Source organism: Lotus japonicus, chromosome 6 (genome assembly GCF_012489685.1).
Source record: "Lotus japonicus ecotype B-129 chromosome 6, LjGifu_v1.2".
Classification (NCBI taxonomy): Eukaryota; Viridiplantae; Streptophyta; class Magnoliopsida; order Fabales; family Fabaceae; genus Lotus; species Lotus japonicus.
The window spans coordinates 13220296-13239564 of record NC_080046.1 but is presented as its reverse complement, the minus strand read 5'-3'; the positions used below and the strand labels follow the sequence as shown (position 1 = coordinate 13239564).

Genomic DNA, 19269 nt, shown 5'->3' with positions numbered 1-19269 from the left:
GGTGAAAAAAAAAGAAGGGCTCTTACCGGATGAAAGATGATGATGAAGAAAAACGGCAATGCCTGAAATGAAAAGTGATGAAGAAGAAGTGACCGATGGAGAAGAAAAGACGCAAAAGAAAATTTTCTAACCTGATGGAAGATCTTCTTGTGCTGGAATGATGGAGAGTCCAAATCGGAGTTCATAAGAAAAAGGATCAACGGTTAGGATTAGAAGCAATGAATGGTCAAGATTAATTCCATATTGAATTACTCACAAATTTACGTATATGACCATGGTAAAATATTCATTCATGAGTCATATTATATTGCATGACTATTTTACCCTCCTTGTTGCCAAACTTTGCTTTTATATAATATTAGTACTATGACCCGTGCGATGCACGGGGATAATCATTTTTGTTTCTTGTGAGTATTTTTCTTAAATCTTTGCTATTTTTTATGTTTATTAAAAGAAAATTTATGATTTAAAAAGACAAAATTATTTTTAGATATAAGCAAAACATAAATTAGTAAGTTTATTTTCTCCATGGATGTGTTTGTTTTTATTTTATAAAAGTACAATTATTTTATTTCATTGTTGTTTTTGACCCCTTTTTTATGAGCTTTGATTAAAAATTAACTCACAACTACATTGTATAAGAAGTCTTTGTTTATGTAAAATATCATCACTTAAATATTCTAAAGTTTTCTCCAAGCAAAGTCTACCTTTGGAAGATGATATGATAACAACAAAGTAACAAAAAGTCTTCTAAAATTGTATACAATACCGCAATACAAAGCTTCTACTACTTCATCCATGTATTCTTTATCGTCTTCAAGTAAGCTCATCGCATAGCACACGTCCTTGTAGGTGTCTAATGTGTGTGCCCTTTGATATTCCCTTACTCATAAGAACCAAATAATAATAAATAAAACATTTTTTAAATATTTGAAGTAAATAGAAGAAGGATATAACATCATGACATGGAGCTTATAAAAAAATGACATTGATTGGAGGATTGAAATTGTCAAATAAAATTTCAATGGGAAAGTGATAGTGAAAAGGTTATTTTTTGTATTGATATCATATTTAATATTAAAACCACCCCCTTCAAGTTTTAAGGATTAATTTTAATTATTATCTAATTAATTATTCTATAAATAAAAGATTACGAATTCATCATTTAAAATATGGCCTATCAATTCCTTTTATGATGAATCCAAATTGCACAATTTTTTTTTATCAATTTCCTTCTTTTTACTTTTAATTAATTTTAAATTACGGGTATACTTTGCACTTTTTATTATCATATTTTTGAATTCCATTTGCTTAAAGTTTTCAGTGCCATTTGCTTGCCCTTCATGGTGCGCTATGGATATCTTCAGTGCCTTCACTACCCGCATATTCCCTTCAACCCAAACCTTAACATCATTGAAGTTTGGCATGCAAAACACTATTTCTTTAAAGACATATTTTGAAGTTTCATTTCATAGAATGCAAGACAATATCTCAGCATTAAGAATAGCATTTCCATGAGGACATTCATATCAACATTAAACCTTAAATAGCATCCCCAAGTTTCAACAAAAGACACACCAGAAAAAAAAAAACACAGTGCAATTCATCTCTTGAATTTGCAATGCCCAATAGTGTCATTAGGGGTGGAAATAGGTCAGGTGGCTCGTCAGGGGCCTATTGTTTGGCTCGTTAGAGGCTCGGCTCGACTCGGCTCTTTTATTAAAAAGGTCAGGCTTAGGCTTTTTTAAAAGTTTGTTTAACTAAAAAGGTCAGGCCCAAACTATTAAAAAAGCCTATTTGGCCTAACAGGCCGGCCTATTTATATATTATTTTTAATAATAATATAAATAAATATAATATAATAATATATTATTTGATTTTTTTAAACTAATGTATACTTTAGTATAAAAGAAAACCCTAAGTCCCTACCCTAACCTAGATTAGAAACGTTCCAGACATATTCAATGATACAGGTGTAGTTTTTGAAATGCAATGATACAGGTTTTTTTATTTGAAAAGAAAGTGCAATGATATATAAAAGGCTTATTAGCCCGCAAGCCAAATAGCCTTCTTTTGATAAAATTGTCAGTTAAATAGGCTTTTAAGCAGGCTTGTAGGCCAGGCCAGACTTTAGAAAAGGCCAGGCCAAGCCATAAAATTTGGCCTATTGATAGGCCACAGGTCAGGCTTGGGCCACGAAAAGATAATGCAGGCCAGGTCTAGGCCGCACAAAGCTTGGCTCAGCTCGGCCTATTTCCACCCCTAAGTGTCATAAACCTTTGTACTTGGAGGAACACTAAATAAGAAGCAAATGGGTTCCTAAAAAAGACTTCCATGCTAAAGAGTATTTAGTTTACTACAATATACTTAACAGGGCAAGAGCTAAATACCATTAAATTGAAGATCACAAAGATAAGTAGAAAAGAAAGAAACCCTCACTTCTCATGTACCATCATTTAGGCGTTGTAGGATCCAAATCTGAAAATTAGAGATGCTAGAACAAATAAAAAAACATAACCCAAACCATCCAAAAGCAAAATCAACTGAGTAATAATCAAATAGTTAAATACATTAAGTGGTTATACATCAAAGAAATAAGGGAATTGAAGTTCTATATAAGCTAAGAGAAGTAAAAATCCTAAACACACGAAAAATTATAACATATACTACTTTTTAATTTATATAAAATTAAAATTACATATACATTAAAACAGTGATTAGAAAGACTGATATTTATGAATATACCATGAAATCCCGCAAGAAACCCTAAAATGAACCCCTAAACCCTTCAAAAACACAAACAAATAATACCTGTAGATATTTGAGAGGAAACCTGTAGACAAATGAAGTAACATAAGGGGCACCGGTTTCAACCTCTCTTGTCATCTTAGATCAAATTGCTAGAGCTTAGAGCTATCTCAAATCACCAGAACAAATGCATATTAAAAGTAGTGATCAATAAAATGAAAAAAAATAGACAAATTGGAGAATTACACATATAATGCTCTAATTTAATTTTATGAAGATTTCCTCTCATGGAGAAGGGATTGTCTTTTCACCTTCAATAGCTTCCAACTAAAATCTTAATCACCTGTATAACAGTGCAGGTCGTGGGATTCAAAATCACGAAATGGAATTCAAAATTGGAAAAAAAATGAGCAATGCAAGAGATCATAGATGATCTCAACATGCATCCTATGATAAATCAATCATGGTTTGATACCTTAAGGCCATATATGTTTCTAATTAACATGTCCAGACTGTAGAACTTGAAGAATGAGTATGGAAATCATGCACTTAAATACTGATAGAATAAGAAATTTCAAAAGAAGAAAGGACACGCCAAAATATTCATAACACAAACAATATCAATGGCATTTAGAAGTTCTTATGAGAAAGCTAGGGGTAATGGAAATTTATAGAGATAATGGAGCTAGAATGAAACAACTCACCTCTTGAAATTACCTTCAAAAAGTTGAGAATCTTTAGCAGGTGAAACTACAACTATGAGACACCCATAATTATAGGATGTGTAACTCATTAATTATTATTTTTTATTTACAAAGACGACTCAAAGTTTGAGCCTTTGAAAAAACCAAAGTAAATACCTTAACACACACTATGTGAAGTGCACAAAAACTAATTTATATAATTGTAGAGTAAAAGGTGAGTGAAATAATATTTAATGTGCCCTATGGAATTCCATAACATATAATATTTAAGTAATAATAAATCCATTTAAATTTATTGCAAAGTGAATAGTAAATGAATATAGGATGACATTGGTGGGAGGGGAAAGGTTGGTGGTTTTTTTAGTGAAATCACAATGTGCCCTATGGAATTCCATAACATATAAAATTTATGTAATAATAAATCAATTTAAATTAATTGCAAGGTGAATTGTAAATATAATGGATATATGATGACATTGGTGGGAGGGGAAAGGTTAGTGGTTTTTTAGTGAAATCATATTTAATATTTAATCCATTCAATAAATGAAAACTAAGTATGTTTGCCCTATGAAATTCCATAACTAATAACATCTAAATAATAATAAGTCTATTTAAATAAATTGTAAGGATGGTTAAGATTAAAACTAATCAACGGTCATGATTGATTTCCTAGAGAATATTCTATGAAATTACCTAAAAATCCATGGTAAAATATTCATTCATGAGTCATAGTCTATTGCATGACTATTTTACCCTCCTTGTTGCCAAACTTTACTTTTATATAATGTATAGATTTATTATATATATTTTTTTTTAGTGATATCATATTTAATATTTTTTTTGGTACAATATCATATTTAATATTAAGTTTACCCTATGACATTCTATAACTCATATGAATTAAATAATAATAAATTCAATTAAAATAATTTTGAGGTTAATAATAGAAAACTATAGACTAATTAATATTAATGGAGGAAGTTCAAAGGGAAATGGATAGTGGAGGTTTTTTTATTGAATGGTCTTTAACTTTTAAATTTTATTGTTAATATTAATTATTACTTGATAATGATTCAACAAATTTAAAGTAATAATGTGTGTCATGGAATTATCTAAGTTTTAATGGAAATTTTTTCCTATGAAATTTCATAACTCATATGAATTAAATAACATATGTGCTTAAATACAAAATTTGTTCTTTGTTCATATTAGGTTTTGTTATTTGTTATCATAAAATTAAGTATTGGTAAAAATTATAATTATATTAACGTTGACACATAAACTTGAAAGTAATAAATATGTAAAAAGTAAATAATTCATAGTTTTTTATTTGGTTACAAATAAGTCATAGTTTGTTCATACTAAACCTATAAATAGGATGAAATTAAGTTAAACCCGCCTAGATAAAATTTTCACAATCAAAGTAAATTTGGACCTTCTCACAGGAAAAAATAAGAGAAGTTGTAAGCTATGAATACTTATTTGTGAACATGTTCATCTGAAAGTTAGATCAGAAGAAAGCTTTATATATATGCAATATGCATCTTGGAGAAATTGAGTATTAGTGGCTATTGAGGAGAATGATTCAATGTAGAGTAGAGTAATGAAGAATGAAAAAAAAAAGTAAGAAACAACATAGTACTAGAAATTAAACCCGTGCGTTGCACGGGGTTTTTTTAAAGTTATATGTTAAATTTATCTTCGTATATGTAATAATATAGTAAATGTATTGTGTAGTAAATAATTAAAAATAAGATAAATATATGAAATGTAATTACATTGATAAAGTTTAATAAAATATTTATTGTAAACTAATTTTTTAGTATATTAAAAAATATTTTATGTTGCTTACTAAAATTAATTTTCAATTCATTTCGTGATCATATGTTTTCATAATAGTACACTCTCTATAATAAGTAAAAGGAGAGAAATATATAATTAGAGTTGAATAACTTAGTTTGTGTTTTGTGCAAAATGATGTTTCTCTCTTACTTTTATGCATGTTTTCACCTTGAAAGCAATGTTTGCAATTGAATTTTTATGGGAATAATGGTATAGAAAAAGTTTAATTATGAAAAATATTTTTAGTGATGCATATAGAAAATTATATTATTTATTGTTTAATAAGAATTTAATTAGTTAATATGCAGTTTGTAAGAAATTATATTTTTTAATTTAATTAGTTGATAAATGAATTAAGATAATGGTTTAATTATCTTTTTGGTACATCAGAAAGATACATTGCACCCTTCATGGATTGAAAAAACTTGAGCTCTAGCTCTTGCCACTTGAGCTATCATTCGATGACAGATAATAATTTATCTAATTCAATATAAACTTTTTACAATTTTGAAGATAGTAAAAAATTGAAAAAACTTTATAAGTGCAATTTACAAACACAAATCGTTCTATCTGATGCATATCTATCATAGTGGTTAAAATTAACTCTTTAATCCCTAAGGTTCGATCATTAAGAACTGTACTCTATGGGAGACCTTTGACTTTAATCACACTCGAGTAGAACATGATTTCCTCAGTAGATGATACATGTGGCTAAAAAACTAACAAAAATTGTAAAGACTTAGTTAAAAAACTTCATAAGCTCGTATACTATGAATATAAAGATAAAAATAAGTGGAAGTTGGTTAAGAATAATTTTTATTTTTTATGAATTAAGAAAAATTTTAAGTATACCAAATATAATTGCATTTAGGAAGTTCATTAAACACTTTATTGTATACTACTTTTTTTTTCCTATTATAGGTGAGTGCAACAATAATAAATCTCAGGGAAAATTAGTGCAATATGTCCATATTTATGTAAAAATCATATTAAATATTATTAGCAAAGACATATTTTTAATATAAATTATAATTATTATCAACCAAAAATTTCAAAATTAAACTATTTTGAAAAATGAATTTATTTGAGTTATTCTTTTATTTTTTATAATAAATATGATATGCATAATATTTTAAATATACCTTCTAATTGTACTAATTTATTTTTAATATATTTAATTTATTTATTATCATATATGTATTTAATTAGGAAAAATACTTTATTATAATCAATAATTACTTGATAAAAATATAAAAGTAGCAATGAATCATTAAAAGATAACCACAATATGTAATTAATGTAAAAACTCAAGTGAGCTTTACATATATATATATAGATATAGATATAGATGAGAGGAAAATGAAGGATGTGAAAAAATAAAATAGTGACTAGTGAGTAGATGTGAGATGGATGAAAAAATTTGGTGTGACGAATCAAAACTTAAAATGAGTGATCTATCTAATGGATTTCACACAATGTGGGCACTTTGCACTATATTACATATGTTTAAACTTTTTGAAATATTTTAACAGTATGGGAGCACATTTGTAAAGTGTGAGGGCAGTATAATACTTATGATCCTGATTCTATAGTATACTACTAGTCCACTGTTTTAAAATCTTGGGGAGGGGGGCAATTGTCATCCTTCATCAGTGTAAATCTTGTTAGGAAATAACACAGCGGAAGAAGTAAGATAAATCAGGAGCGTAATCAACAACACAAAAATATAACGTGGAAACTTCAAAACCGGAGAAAAAACCACGACCGTTGTCAAAACCGACAACTAGAGAATAAACACTATGTGAAAATTGTTACTAACACATAGACTTCACTCTCAACCACCCCATGACCCCGGTACACCCACACTTTCCAAAGTGAATATTTGAACTACATCTCACAATACTCTAAAATAAGAGTATAAGAGAAAAAGAAAACACAAATATAAACTTAAAGTGTTTTCAGGTGTTACTGCTTGGTGTTTTTGGTGTGTTGAAACAATGAGCTTCGAATCTCTATATATAGCATTGGAACCCCTCATTCTTCACTATTCTAAGCAATGTGGGACTTCTCCAAGACGCATTCCTTGATTTTTTTCTCCTTCATTAGCAATGTGGGACTTACATTGCAATCAAGCCCAACATATCTGTTCTTGCCCCTTCAAGATCTGTTCAAATGACAATTCATTTCATTCTTGTCTAAAATTAAATATACACTTCATTCCACCCCTTTCAACTTTTGCAATGAAATATTTGAATCTATCACAAAATTGGAACACAAAAATTAGTGACGGATTTTATAGGGGATGCATTTCGTCGCAAAAGTCGTCAATAATTTAAATCCGTCTATTTAGCAACAAATTATATTTTCATCTCTAAAATTCATCTATAATTTAAAACATTTGTTAAACTTTACGGACCCGTTTAGTGGTCAGGACATGATATGATAGGATATGATATGTGAACATGATAGCAACATGTAGGATAAGAGCAGGACATACTCTTATCATATCCTGTGTTTGAGGTGCACATCATAAAGATAAGATATGATAAGGAAAAATGTATTAAAATTATAATTGAATAAAAAATACATTTAAAAATTGATCATTCTATTCATTTTTTTTTTACATTTTCATGAATGAGTCTATATTTTAAAATAACTAAAATTAATTTAAATTTTATTTATTAGCATATTTTATTGTTTTGAAGATAGCCTTTATTTTAAATAAAATTATGCAGTTTTGAAGATAGCCTATATTTTAAATAAAATAGTGCAGTCAAATAATTGGTTCTCACTTATTTGTGATACGTAATAATTAACAATAAAAGTTAATTAAATTAAAAATATTATTATTTCAAAAGTACTTTATATTTAAATTATAAATTATTATATAAGTAGATAAATAATTTTAAATAATTGGAGATGAAAATAAAAAATTTGTCTATTACTACTAAAAAATCAATATTTGTAACTAATTGGTTTTCACTTAGTTGTAACACATGATAAACAATAAAAATTAACTAAACTAAAAATATTATTATTTCAAAAGTACTTTATATTTAAATTATTATATAAGTACTCCCTCTGTTCCTATTTAACTGTCAACTTTGAAGAAAATATTATGTTCCTATATATCTGTCCATTTATAATTTCAAGAGAGCATTAATTGATGTTTTTCCAAGTAATACCCTTGTGGAAACAATAAATGAAGAAAGATAAAATGCAATCTAAAGGGTAAAAATGAAAAACAAATAATACTTTTATGAAAACTAATAAAATTAATTGCATTCCTGAATATGTGTGTTTCTTCTCCTCCCGGACAGTTAAATAGGAACAGAGGGAGTAGATAAATAATTTTTAAATAATAGGAGATGAAAATATTAAATTAGTCTATTACTATTAATAAATCAATATTTGTAAGTGATTAGTCTATTTTACTATTTGTGAATAATAATTTTATTTATTTTTTATTTTGGTTAAATTAATATTTTTATATTTATTAATTAATATTATTATAAATTATATAATATTAAAATAAATTAATTTGGAGTTAGGATACTGAAAGAAAATATATAACTGATATCCTATAAGTTCTATCCTAACTCCCCCTTCAGGATAACTTTTACACATGATGGACATGATATGATAGGAGACATGATAATGTTATCCTATCCTGCTGACGCAACAAACATCAGATAAGAACATGTGATTACTATCCTGTCATATCCTATCATGTCCTGACCACCAAACAGGTCCTACATGTATTAAGGCAAATTTTGGGATGGAAAAAGTTTGTCGCTAAAATAGTGAGATTTAAATTCATGATGACTTTTGCGATAAAAATTATCCTTTAGCAAAATCTGCCACTAATTATGTTTTTATATTCATTATCCAAGGATTTTGTGACGGAGTATGATATCTCATTCCAAATTTTAAAAGAAGCGGGTGAATTGTACATTTTATTATTTTAGACAAGAGTGTGATGGGTCGTCATTTTAATTTTTTTTTACATCGGAAAGATAAATTACATCCTCAAAGATTGATCTCGGGACCTCCCCATCCGAACTCATATGTTTCCTAGTTCTTACTACTTGAGTTATCATTCCTAGGTGTCATTTTAATAAACCTTAAGGATGAGTTTTTTTTTATAAAAGTTAATAGAAATCGAATCGTACTCTAGTTGTAGTGTGCACCTTTTCTTTACAATCATGGATCAGTCACCCTCGTATAGTGCTTCTTTTTCCTTTTCTTGTTGAACGACTTCTTGAGATGCTTTTGAAGCTTACTGATAAACCACCACATAATAGTTTTAGTTTATGCTTTACTTTGCCACGATAAATGAAGTGGAAGAATGCAATTATGTTGTTGGGCACAAAGTTGCGTGGAAAACCGACTTTTAGGTACTGATTCAAAAAGAAACGAAGATGACCATGAAATTATAAACTTGTAATTCATGAGGATGTGAAAATGTTCTGTTAACTCACGCCTCTCATTTCTTTAAACAAGCCCCCTTTTTTTTTTCATACATCATGGGTCAATGTAAGGACTAAGCAGATTCTTTTTTTAAACTATATACACTAACCATCTATCTATTGTGACAAACTTGTTTGAATCGGATAAATGCGGTAAAACTTACCTTCTCTATCCTCTCATCAGCCTCCAACTGCAAGAGATCTATTATCCACACAAAAAATTAAAAAAATCATCCTCAACATTCCATATTTCCATGATCATCAACACACGCAAATAGATTCACTATGTCACCAAATTCTCTAGCCCTCCATAAGTTGAACCTAAATGCCCATCTAAAGCGATTAAAACTTGAGTGGAAAATAGCCATTGGTGATGAATTTAATGCTCCTCAAACTAATGTGACATGGTTATTTATACCATCGAACCTCAATACACTATCTTGGTAACAAACGGGTGTGCCACATCAAACGTACCCCCAAAGGTTCCACTGCTCAATAAAAGCTTGGCTAATTGCCTAAGGATTCCATCAACAATGAGGTCAATGGCATTGATACTTTCAGCCCAGTTGTGAATCCACAAACAAATTAAATTGCTCTATGCATTGCCATTTCAAGATGTTGTTCTCTCAATCAAATGGATATTAACAATACTTTCTTGTATGACACAATTTCAGAAATAAATATAAAAATTAAAATTCTAGATTATTTTTTCTTCAAATAAGTTGTTCTTTAAGTTGATAATATTCAATTCAGTTAAGGTCTAACATTAATTAGAGATATGACCATGAAGTCCTTATAAAGGATAAAACAATATTCACCTTAAACTAACTTTTAGGGTTGAGTTAGACCAAACCCGAATTTTCAGAATTCTAATGGGGAAGTTTATCCAAATATTTATGTACACAAGTGACTGATGAATGAAAACAAATAGATGTATAACTACCATTAGGTATTTACTAATCCTATGATTTTAGAGGAATGGAATTCCTTCACCGTTCACCCTCTATACATGTAGGAATCCTTTTTTTAACGAACATCATAATAAAAATAGTGAGTCTCAAAAAGCTACTCATATAGACAAGATTCTATGCAATTAACAAAGGCAATCAGTATTCCTCTACTAAACATCCCAGGGGGAAAAACAGACAGAAAAGTTGTCGAAAGAACCATAAAAAGTACTAAACCATGCAATTCTTTTAACGGATTTGCTCACAATTGAGCAAATCAATAACATAAATGAATCCCAAAAGACTGAGAACCATAAAAACTAGAAGGAAGGGAAATAGCTCCGCGATGTCATTTCCTAGCAATTTCTCCATTCGACCATTGAATCAGTTCTTTGCCTTGAGAGAGTTATTCTCCTTGATCCTAGCTCGGTTATCCAGCTTAACATAGCGTTTTAGATATTCATAAGAGAGTGTTTCAATGTTCTTCCTACGTAACTCACTTAGCGCCGGGCGTTTGTCAAGCAGATGCCACAACCAGTCAGGGTATTCTGAATCAGGTAGGATTTTTGGATCAGATCCCTCCTTGAGAATGTTGGCACCAACAACTGTACTTGACTTGACTTCTTTGCTAAGAGATGATGCTTTGGGTCCATCACCAGCTCCACCCCCTTTAGATCCTTTCTTTGCTTTACCGGTGGCAAAAGCTCGCTTGCTTGCAACTCCAACTGCTTCTTTGGTGGTAAGAATGTGTCTAACAGACCTCACATAGTTCATTGCCATAACTTCTTCTGAAAGACAAGTTTATATCACTTCAGGGAGGAATATAACTATATAGACAAAATAGATATGAGTGCAACTGTGCAAGGACAGGATCTACATGAATTAACCACACTGCACATATATTCCTTCCAAATGTGTGGTTAATTTGCTCTGTATAATTTGAATTCAGCACCTTGAGTGCTTAGAGTTCAGAAATCTACTATATAAATAGGAGGAAATACATCAATCTGAACTTCTACCTTCCCTTTGAAAAGTTCTCCTTGAGAGTTCAACAAAAACTATTGCTTGTTGGGGCTTAAAGAGAGCATGTAGCTCACAAGCCAGCAACTATAAGAACCAGCCACTCCTCCCCTGCCTCAACTCAACAACTCACCTCTAGAACTTCCATTTTTTATGCCCTATGATAATAAATTATGATGTGATATAACTCTGCCTAAAATCATAGAATAGCAGTGTCTATATTCTATCCAAAAGAATGACTTTTCAACAATATCATCTAAAATAGAAAATACTAATAATAATAATAATAATTGAACAACTGCATTAAAGAACCCCAGAGATAGTTTAAACTTTAAATATTGTACTAGAATTTTCATTGCTAGTGGATATATTTAAATCCTATTACCAGGCCTGTTTATGTTTGTGAAGTGAACTGCAAAACAATGCAATATTCCTAACATTATGGTGCAAATGCTAACACATAACTCAGTCTGAGGAAGGCTCATAAACCCATAAGTAAAACAGTAAGATATTTTGAGACAAATATGAACTCAATCTCAACTCCTTTCTTTCTACCAAAAACTGAACATGAAACTTCTTTTTACAGCATTCTTAAAAGGAATATTGATTTTCTTACAACATTTCACTTGAACTATGTTAAAGAAGAAACAGAGAAAGCGTTATGAAAATAAACAAACAAGCAAACAAAATGATGAAATGAAAGTAATCATTTCAGTGTGGAATGTGGATAGACAATAAATTATTTATAAGAAAATGAAAATTTCAAAGATAATGGCCAAAAATGAAAATTGCTTTCCAGGAAAAAGTACTTTTCTTTATTGTGCTGTGTCAAGTGGAACTACCTTCTGTTCTAGTATACCTAATATAACCTTTGGTCCTGGAGTCAGAACATAGAATCTCAATAAATAAAAAAACCATACAATCATAACTTCGATACAAGCAACATTTTCTCACATTACATTGCAGGCTTTAAATTTGAATGTCACTTATTTTAAACTATTTTCTCAACACCAAATGAAATTCCAAACATTCATTGTGCTTAATAAGCATTAGGCGAGGTTAAGTGACTTACCTTAGCAAATTTCAACATAACTCAAATTGACAAGCAACAACAGTTTCCATCAGTCTGTATGTTTCATTTCTTTTTAAGTTTCATGCCTATGTTACAAATCTTATAATTTCTCATAGTATCAAACTTCCATCAATAAAACCACTACTATACTAATTGGGCCTTCAGGAATCATGATCCTTATTGTATTAGAACAGTTCAGTTTTCAATTTGTCTATAACTCAGCTCTTTTCTTTGACATTCTATTATTTGTAACAAGTTTCCAATTTTACCTGAATTTTTATAAACAATATCACAAACCAGAGGTTATGTTACAAGGAAAACAAGTTACTGTATATAAACATAAGTAGCAACCTTATCTTTCTAACTCTCACAACCCGAAGCCATTTTCGCAGCCTATGAGACTACCAAAAGGACCATCACATGCCTTTCCACACCCTAAAATCAGTACCATGAATGAAAAAATATAAAATTTTGACTAATTAACAGATTCTAGATAAATCTAAATCACCACAGATTAATAGAATAGATAGTTTAATTACATCACTGTATTACTTCAATGGAAAATTTGACAGCAACCCAGATTTTACCAAATCATATCATTACACTACAGCAAGCAAATTAGGTGCGTGATATCCCAAAACATACATTGGCAGCAAACTGAAATTGCAGAACTTGTAGAATAATGCCATTGCAGAATTTATAAGATATAAAAGAATGACACAATCTGATAGCAACGCAAGTTATAAATAACACCATTATAGAATCAGCAAACTTCGATTAAAATCAAATGATTACAGTATCGGGGAATTGAGAAGAACAGGGGAAGAATCATAGGGGTTTTAGGGGAGGAAAATTAGGGTTATACACTCACTCACCTTTGTTGAAGCTTCTCGCGCAATCTCACTTTTCAATCGCTCTTCTCCTTCGATTGGAATGGGGAAACACGAATCTTTTTATTTCATTTCAATTCGATGGTCTGAGAAATTACGAGTGAGATGGGGAATAAAGGAGCAAATGACCAGTTAAATCATACCATAGGGTTTGTGTTCTAAAATCACTACATTCATTATGTCACAATTAAAGATAATTTCTAAAGTATGAGGACTAGACTGTACTTAAGTGAATATATTTAAGGACTAAAATGAGGGTTTAATCTTGTTGACCAATAAACTATGAGAATATTTTAAACGTGCTAATAGTGTCCTTAGAGAGATGTGAATTTATTTTTTTTAAGTTTTTTCATTTAGTTGGTATGACATATTCTTAAAATTTTATTGGTTGAAATTATACTAACCAACAATGTGGAGGTTGATGAAGAATTAGGAGTCCTTTTTGGCTAGGATCTATAAGGCTTGTTGTTTTAAGAAGTCGTCGCATGTTTTGGGCGAATCGGGATCTTATCTTAATTGCACATCTCGTTGGGTGATTGATAAAGGTGAAAATTGGAGAGTGGGATCGGGGTTCAATATTCACATTTGTGATGATTTCTGATTAGAATTGGAAGATCTACCTCAACTTAAAAGCTAGTTCAAGAGTTAAAGATTACTCTACCTTATAAAGACTATCTATACCATATCTCTAGCCAAACAGATATATGATAGACTCTAATACCATATTACAATTTGGTAGGCATCCCATCTACTAGTGGCTTCAAGCTTTTTTCTGGTTTGTAATTTAAAGGTAAAGTCTATTTGGTTGCGGAGTTGATTGACATGGAGCGTTGGTGCTGGATTAAACACCTTGTGCTTGAGATTTTTTTTCACTTTATGAGGCAACATTGGTGCTACAGATTCCTCTCTCCCGCTCTTGTTATACTAATGTCTTCATGTGGGCGGCTTCAGAGAATGGGTGGTTCACCCCCAAATCTGCTTATGTGTTTTTATGATGCACCAGGTTGCTTCGTTGATTGCTTCATCTTCTGACTCAGGGGCCTCATATGAATTTTGGAAAGCATTGTGGTCTTCTAAGACTATCCCTCATTGTAAAGAGCTAGTGTGGAGAGCTGGCACGAGTGTTCTTTCCTTGCGTATGGTGCTTGCTCACTGCGGTTTGCAACTAGTTTTTTTACCATACACTTTTTTAATCAAGAGAGTTTTCAGCTATCCGGTTTTCCTCTTTTGTAGCATGAGTGATGTTCATGTAGAATTTGAATGTTGACATTCAATTCTTGTTTCTTTTGTATGCAACTAGATTTTAATATTTATCTAGCATATTACTCTTCTATGTAATGGGTTGGGGCACACCTTGTATTCCTCATTAATTCATTTTATCTTATAAAAAAATCAGCTTTCAGCTAGCTTATAAAGTTAATTTATTGACTGAGCGTGTCAAACATAACCAAAATAAATATATCAGATGTCAAAATAATAAACGCAAGTCGATTGAACATAACCAACTCTCTAGTTGATTATCTGGCGAAGATTGGCCTCTCCTTCCAATATGGAATCCACTATTTTGATAGTCCTTTTGGTGAATGTCACTCCCTCCTGCTAAAGGATTGTGGTGTTAGTGCTAGCTCTTTTGCTCCTGGTTAGTTTTGTGCTTGGGGCTTTGTTTTCCCCTCATTGTAACCACAAAAAGAAGTCGATTGAAATCTAACATCAGTAATACTACCTTTATTCTTTTTTTTTTGACGGTAATACTATCTTTATTCAACCAAATAATTAAAATTAAAAAGCATTCTCATTTATGGCATGTCAAAAATGGGCCAAAGTCCGGAGAATGTGTATTTAGCCCAATTTAATGAATTTTTGGGCTATTATGTTTTGCTTAACAAAAAGTTCAGGCCATTATATATTTGCCATTATGGCCTTTTTGTTTTTTATGCACCCCACACCTTTCTTTTCTAATAAAATTGTATATCTGGGTGTGTAAATAATAAAACCGGGTGTGAAAAAAGTAATATCCTACAAATTTAGGCCAGTATAGTATACTACAAATCTTTTTTTTCCTCCGTAACCAAAAAAAGTATACTACAAATTTTAGCTAAATTGAAAAATGATGCTAATATGTTGACAATAATAATTCTAGTTTCCGATGTGTGACTGTATCCTCCTCTTCCATACTTTGTGTCGCTCAACTCATTTTGGTTATTTCCAAAACCATCCTTGTTGACCAAACATATAGACTACAACGATAACTAAAATGCTTAAAATAAGTCAGGGTGAGTTAACAAGAACACAAGTGGATGATTAAAAGGAGCTTAGGGGATGATTAGCTGCTGCCAGGAAGGCTGGAACATCAAAGAAACTGCATGCACGTCCCAAGTGTGAGGTTATACATCATGTTAATATATGATTAGTTGACTCCATCAACTATCCAATATCCATATAAAAGCAGATACTGCAGTATGGGGATATATATTTTATTGTAAAACATGGCGAAAATTAAATTCTTTCCACATTTAACTAGTGAAGAAAAGCAGTTGCTGTAAAGCAGTTGTTGTAGTGCCCGTTTCGATTCCCATTCGCATACACAAATGAGAAAGTAGTATACACATCCCACACATCAACAGAGAAGCAGGATTTTACCCCATTGGTTCAAACGTGGATTGACGTTGAGTTAAACATAAATCCAAACAAACAAGTACTGAGAAAGACCCTTTGAACTAGATTTTTTCTTTATTCATAAAGAACCTATGTCTTGGAATAAGGGCCATGCCCAGACCTATTATGTCTCTTGGCATGACTCAGAACATGGGAGTTTGGAGGGATCAGGGATACAGAACTTCAGGCTCAGGGTAAATGGAGCTTATTTTCTAACAACTATTATGTGACCCCATAATAGTGGGAGACTACCACATCCCTTCCCTCAATCTCATTGGGGAATTTCACATTCACATCCTTTTCAACTCCTTTATACACAAATATTACTAATTCGGTAAAACATAAACAAATTAGGCACAATTTAACAGCATAACTATGTCTAAATATGAGAAGAGTTAATTTTACTTTCCAATACAAATCTAGCCCATAGGCTTCCTTGCATAACAACCTCTTACTTTCTCATTCTCATTCTCATAACCCTGACAATTCTCCAACAAATATAACAAGCAAACACACTTACACCTTTCCTAGTTTCCAATTGAAAACAAATTCCTTACATCTGTATCAAATCTCCCACATTTCTTATTCATACCTCACAAACATCCTTCACACATCTACTAATATAATACGAAATTACTGATATCAATAATAAATATTCAGTCATCCCCAACACACAATGAAGGGGAAAAAGTAGCAATATATGGTAACACAAGTACACAACTGTTAAGCTAAGCATCATCTGAGATTACAAAATTCCAAGTGCAAAAATTGATAAACAAGATTGTAATCAAAGTGGCTCCCAAAACAGGATGTTCAAATATTTTACAAGATTGGTTACAGTAAACCTACAATATCATAATCTCCTACAAAAGAATTTTACACATCATATAGATATACAACAACAACAACAACAACAAGAACAACAACAACAACAACAACAATAGCATCATCTAAAAAATCACAAATCACATAACCTATGCCTCTAATTTTCATCATCTTTTGTATGCTTCTCAACAGACACATCAATTCTCTCATACCTTACATCTGCAGGGTGGTTAGGGAGTTTAGCCAGAGACTCTTCTTCATGCTTATGGAAGAAAATGACCCACATGAACAGCACCACAAACGTGACCAAAGCAACACACACAGTTCCAAATATCACCCCAGCAAGAACAGTCAACGTACGAAACTTCCTCTCCTCAGAGAATCTTCTAGGATCCGCAGGTTGAGAATGCAACGATTTCGAAACCTCCCTCACGCTAACCTTCCATGAATAAACACTAACAACCTGCACCGAGTTCGCATCATTGGAAGAACTCAAACCCACGAACACAGGTTTACGATTCCAGAAGTTGAACAGATCAATGCGGTGCGAAACGATTGGATCTTCAGATCTGGGTTCACCCCATTTGCTCAAACGAACCTCCAACGTTCTCGAACCAGCCTTGTAGTCAACCCACGCGTTAACCTTTTCCCCATTATTGACAACCAGATTCAACGCGGAACCATTCGCAACCGCGACGGAGGCGCGGCTACCAACGTCGATCCCGACGGTGGTGTCAAACTCGACGCCGAGGTAGCTCTTGACCGAACCGGGGATCCCGAAGGAGCCGCTACCGGGGAACGAGTCGGAGAATTCGCCGGGGGCGAGGAGGAGGATGAGGCCGTCGCCGGCGTCGGGGGAAACAGAGAATGAAAACTCAACGGAGATTGAGGTGGCGGCGGTTAAGGTGAGTGGCTGACGGCGGAGGAGGAGGCCGGAGGTGGAAGGTGAGTGGCGCGTGAGGCGCACGTGGGTACCGGAGACGGACTCGGCATCGGAGAAGAGGTCGATGTCGGAGTCGAAACCGGTGAGGGTGGTGGTGGAGGAGGAAGAGAGGGAAGGTTGGAGGAGGATGAAGAAGGAACAGAGGATGAAGAAGAGGGAGAATGTAACCATGCCGCTATGTTTGTGATTCCAAGGGACACCAACGCCAACCATGAAAGTTTCTTCTTCTCTCTTTCTTTCTCTCCCTCTCGGCATGTTACTTTTTTCTCTTGGTTTTGTGTCGACCACTCAAACTCTATGTGCTTTTTTTCTTCATGTCCACCGTTCAATTCAATCACAAAACAAAAAGGAACAAACTTTTATTAATCACACTCAACTACATAAAGGTACTCTAAATTTCTTCAAAGTTACTCAAATATCACAATTCACCTAAGTCTCCATTTATATATATTTTTTCTTTTTTATCGAAAGAAAAATATGTATATACAGGGGCGTATCTAGGCAGGGGTCATCGCCCCCCTAAGAATTTTGAAATGTTCATCGACTATAGGTATTTTTCGAGCTAGAAAGAATAAATTTGTCGTTCCAATTGAGACTTTATCATTCAGATGTTTCCCGAGATCCTAATTTAGGAAAAATTTCCAGTTTATCCGAGTTTTACCAGAAGTTAGTTGAAATTTGAAAAGCAACAATATTTTCATTTGTTAATAGATTGATACGTCTTGTTTGATACTCACTGTTTCAACAACATCTTTAGAGTGATCTTTTATTTTTCTGCAATGAAAGTTGTTAAGACTCGGCTTCACAACAAAATTGAAGACGATCTTCTCATAAATTTATTAATTGTATATATCGGAGAGAATTTGCTGAAAAAATATCTATTGATACAATAACAGATAAATTAAGTACTATGAAAGAATGAAGAGTTGTATTTAAATAATTTTTTATTATTTAAAATTTATATAATATTTAATGAATATTTTTTTAGCCTTATATTTCGCCCCCTACAAGAAAATCCTGGATACGCCCCTGTGTATATATATAAGGAAAATGATCAGGATTTACAATCTTATAATCTTCCTCAATAGGCTCAAAAAATAGCAAGACCGAATCCTATTGTTAAGCCAAAATTACAAGTACTACAATTCTCGACA

General features: G+C 31.9%; 2 protein-coding genes across 4 annotated transcripts; both read right to left on the bottom strand.

The window, feature by feature from the left end:
- Positions 1–10837: 10837 nt before the first annotated feature.
- On the bottom strand, positions 10838–13884 carry LOC130724709 (54S ribosomal protein L37, mitochondrial-like). Of its 3 annotated transcripts, none has more exons than XM_057576000.1 (2): positions 13678–13884; positions 10838–11495 (listed from the first exon to the last, which is right to left on the bottom strand). In XM_057576000.1, exon 2 carries the CDS (start codon positions 11488–11490, stop codon positions 11095–11097), a length of 396 nt encoding a protein of 131 aa, XP_057431983.1. In that variant the 5' UTR covers positions 11491–11495; positions 13678–13884; the 3' UTR covers positions 10838–11094. The 3 variants fall into 3 exon arrangements, with proteins under 3 accessions (XP_057431983.1, XP_057431982.1, XP_057431984.1); XM_057575999.1 differs by having other exon boundaries at positions 10838–11498; positions 13678–13881; XM_057576001.1 differs by lacking the exon at positions 13678–13884 and adding an exon at positions 11730–11958 and having other exon boundaries at positions 10838–11498.
- Positions 13885–17107: 3223 nt separating this feature from the next.
- Positions 17108–18459, bottom strand: LOC130723726 (L-type lectin-domain containing receptor kinase S.6-like). Its single transcript, XM_057574850.1, has one exon. The coding sequence runs from the start codon at positions 18368–18370 to the stop codon at positions 17330–17332; it is 1041 nt and encodes a 346-aa protein (XP_057430833.1). The 5' UTR covers positions 18371–18459; the 3' UTR covers positions 17108–17329.
- Positions 18460–19269: the final 810 nt, after the last annotated feature.

Excerpts from the sequence above, each read along its gene's own strand:
- LOC130723726 (XM_057574850.1), bottom strand. The coding sequence starts at position 18,370 with ATGCCGAGAGGGAGAGAAAGAAAGAGAGAAGAAGAAACTTTCATGGTT.
- LOC130724709 (XM_057576000.1), bottom strand. The coding sequence starts at position 11,490 with ATGGCAATGAACTATGTGAGGTCTGTTAGACACATTCTTACCACCAAA.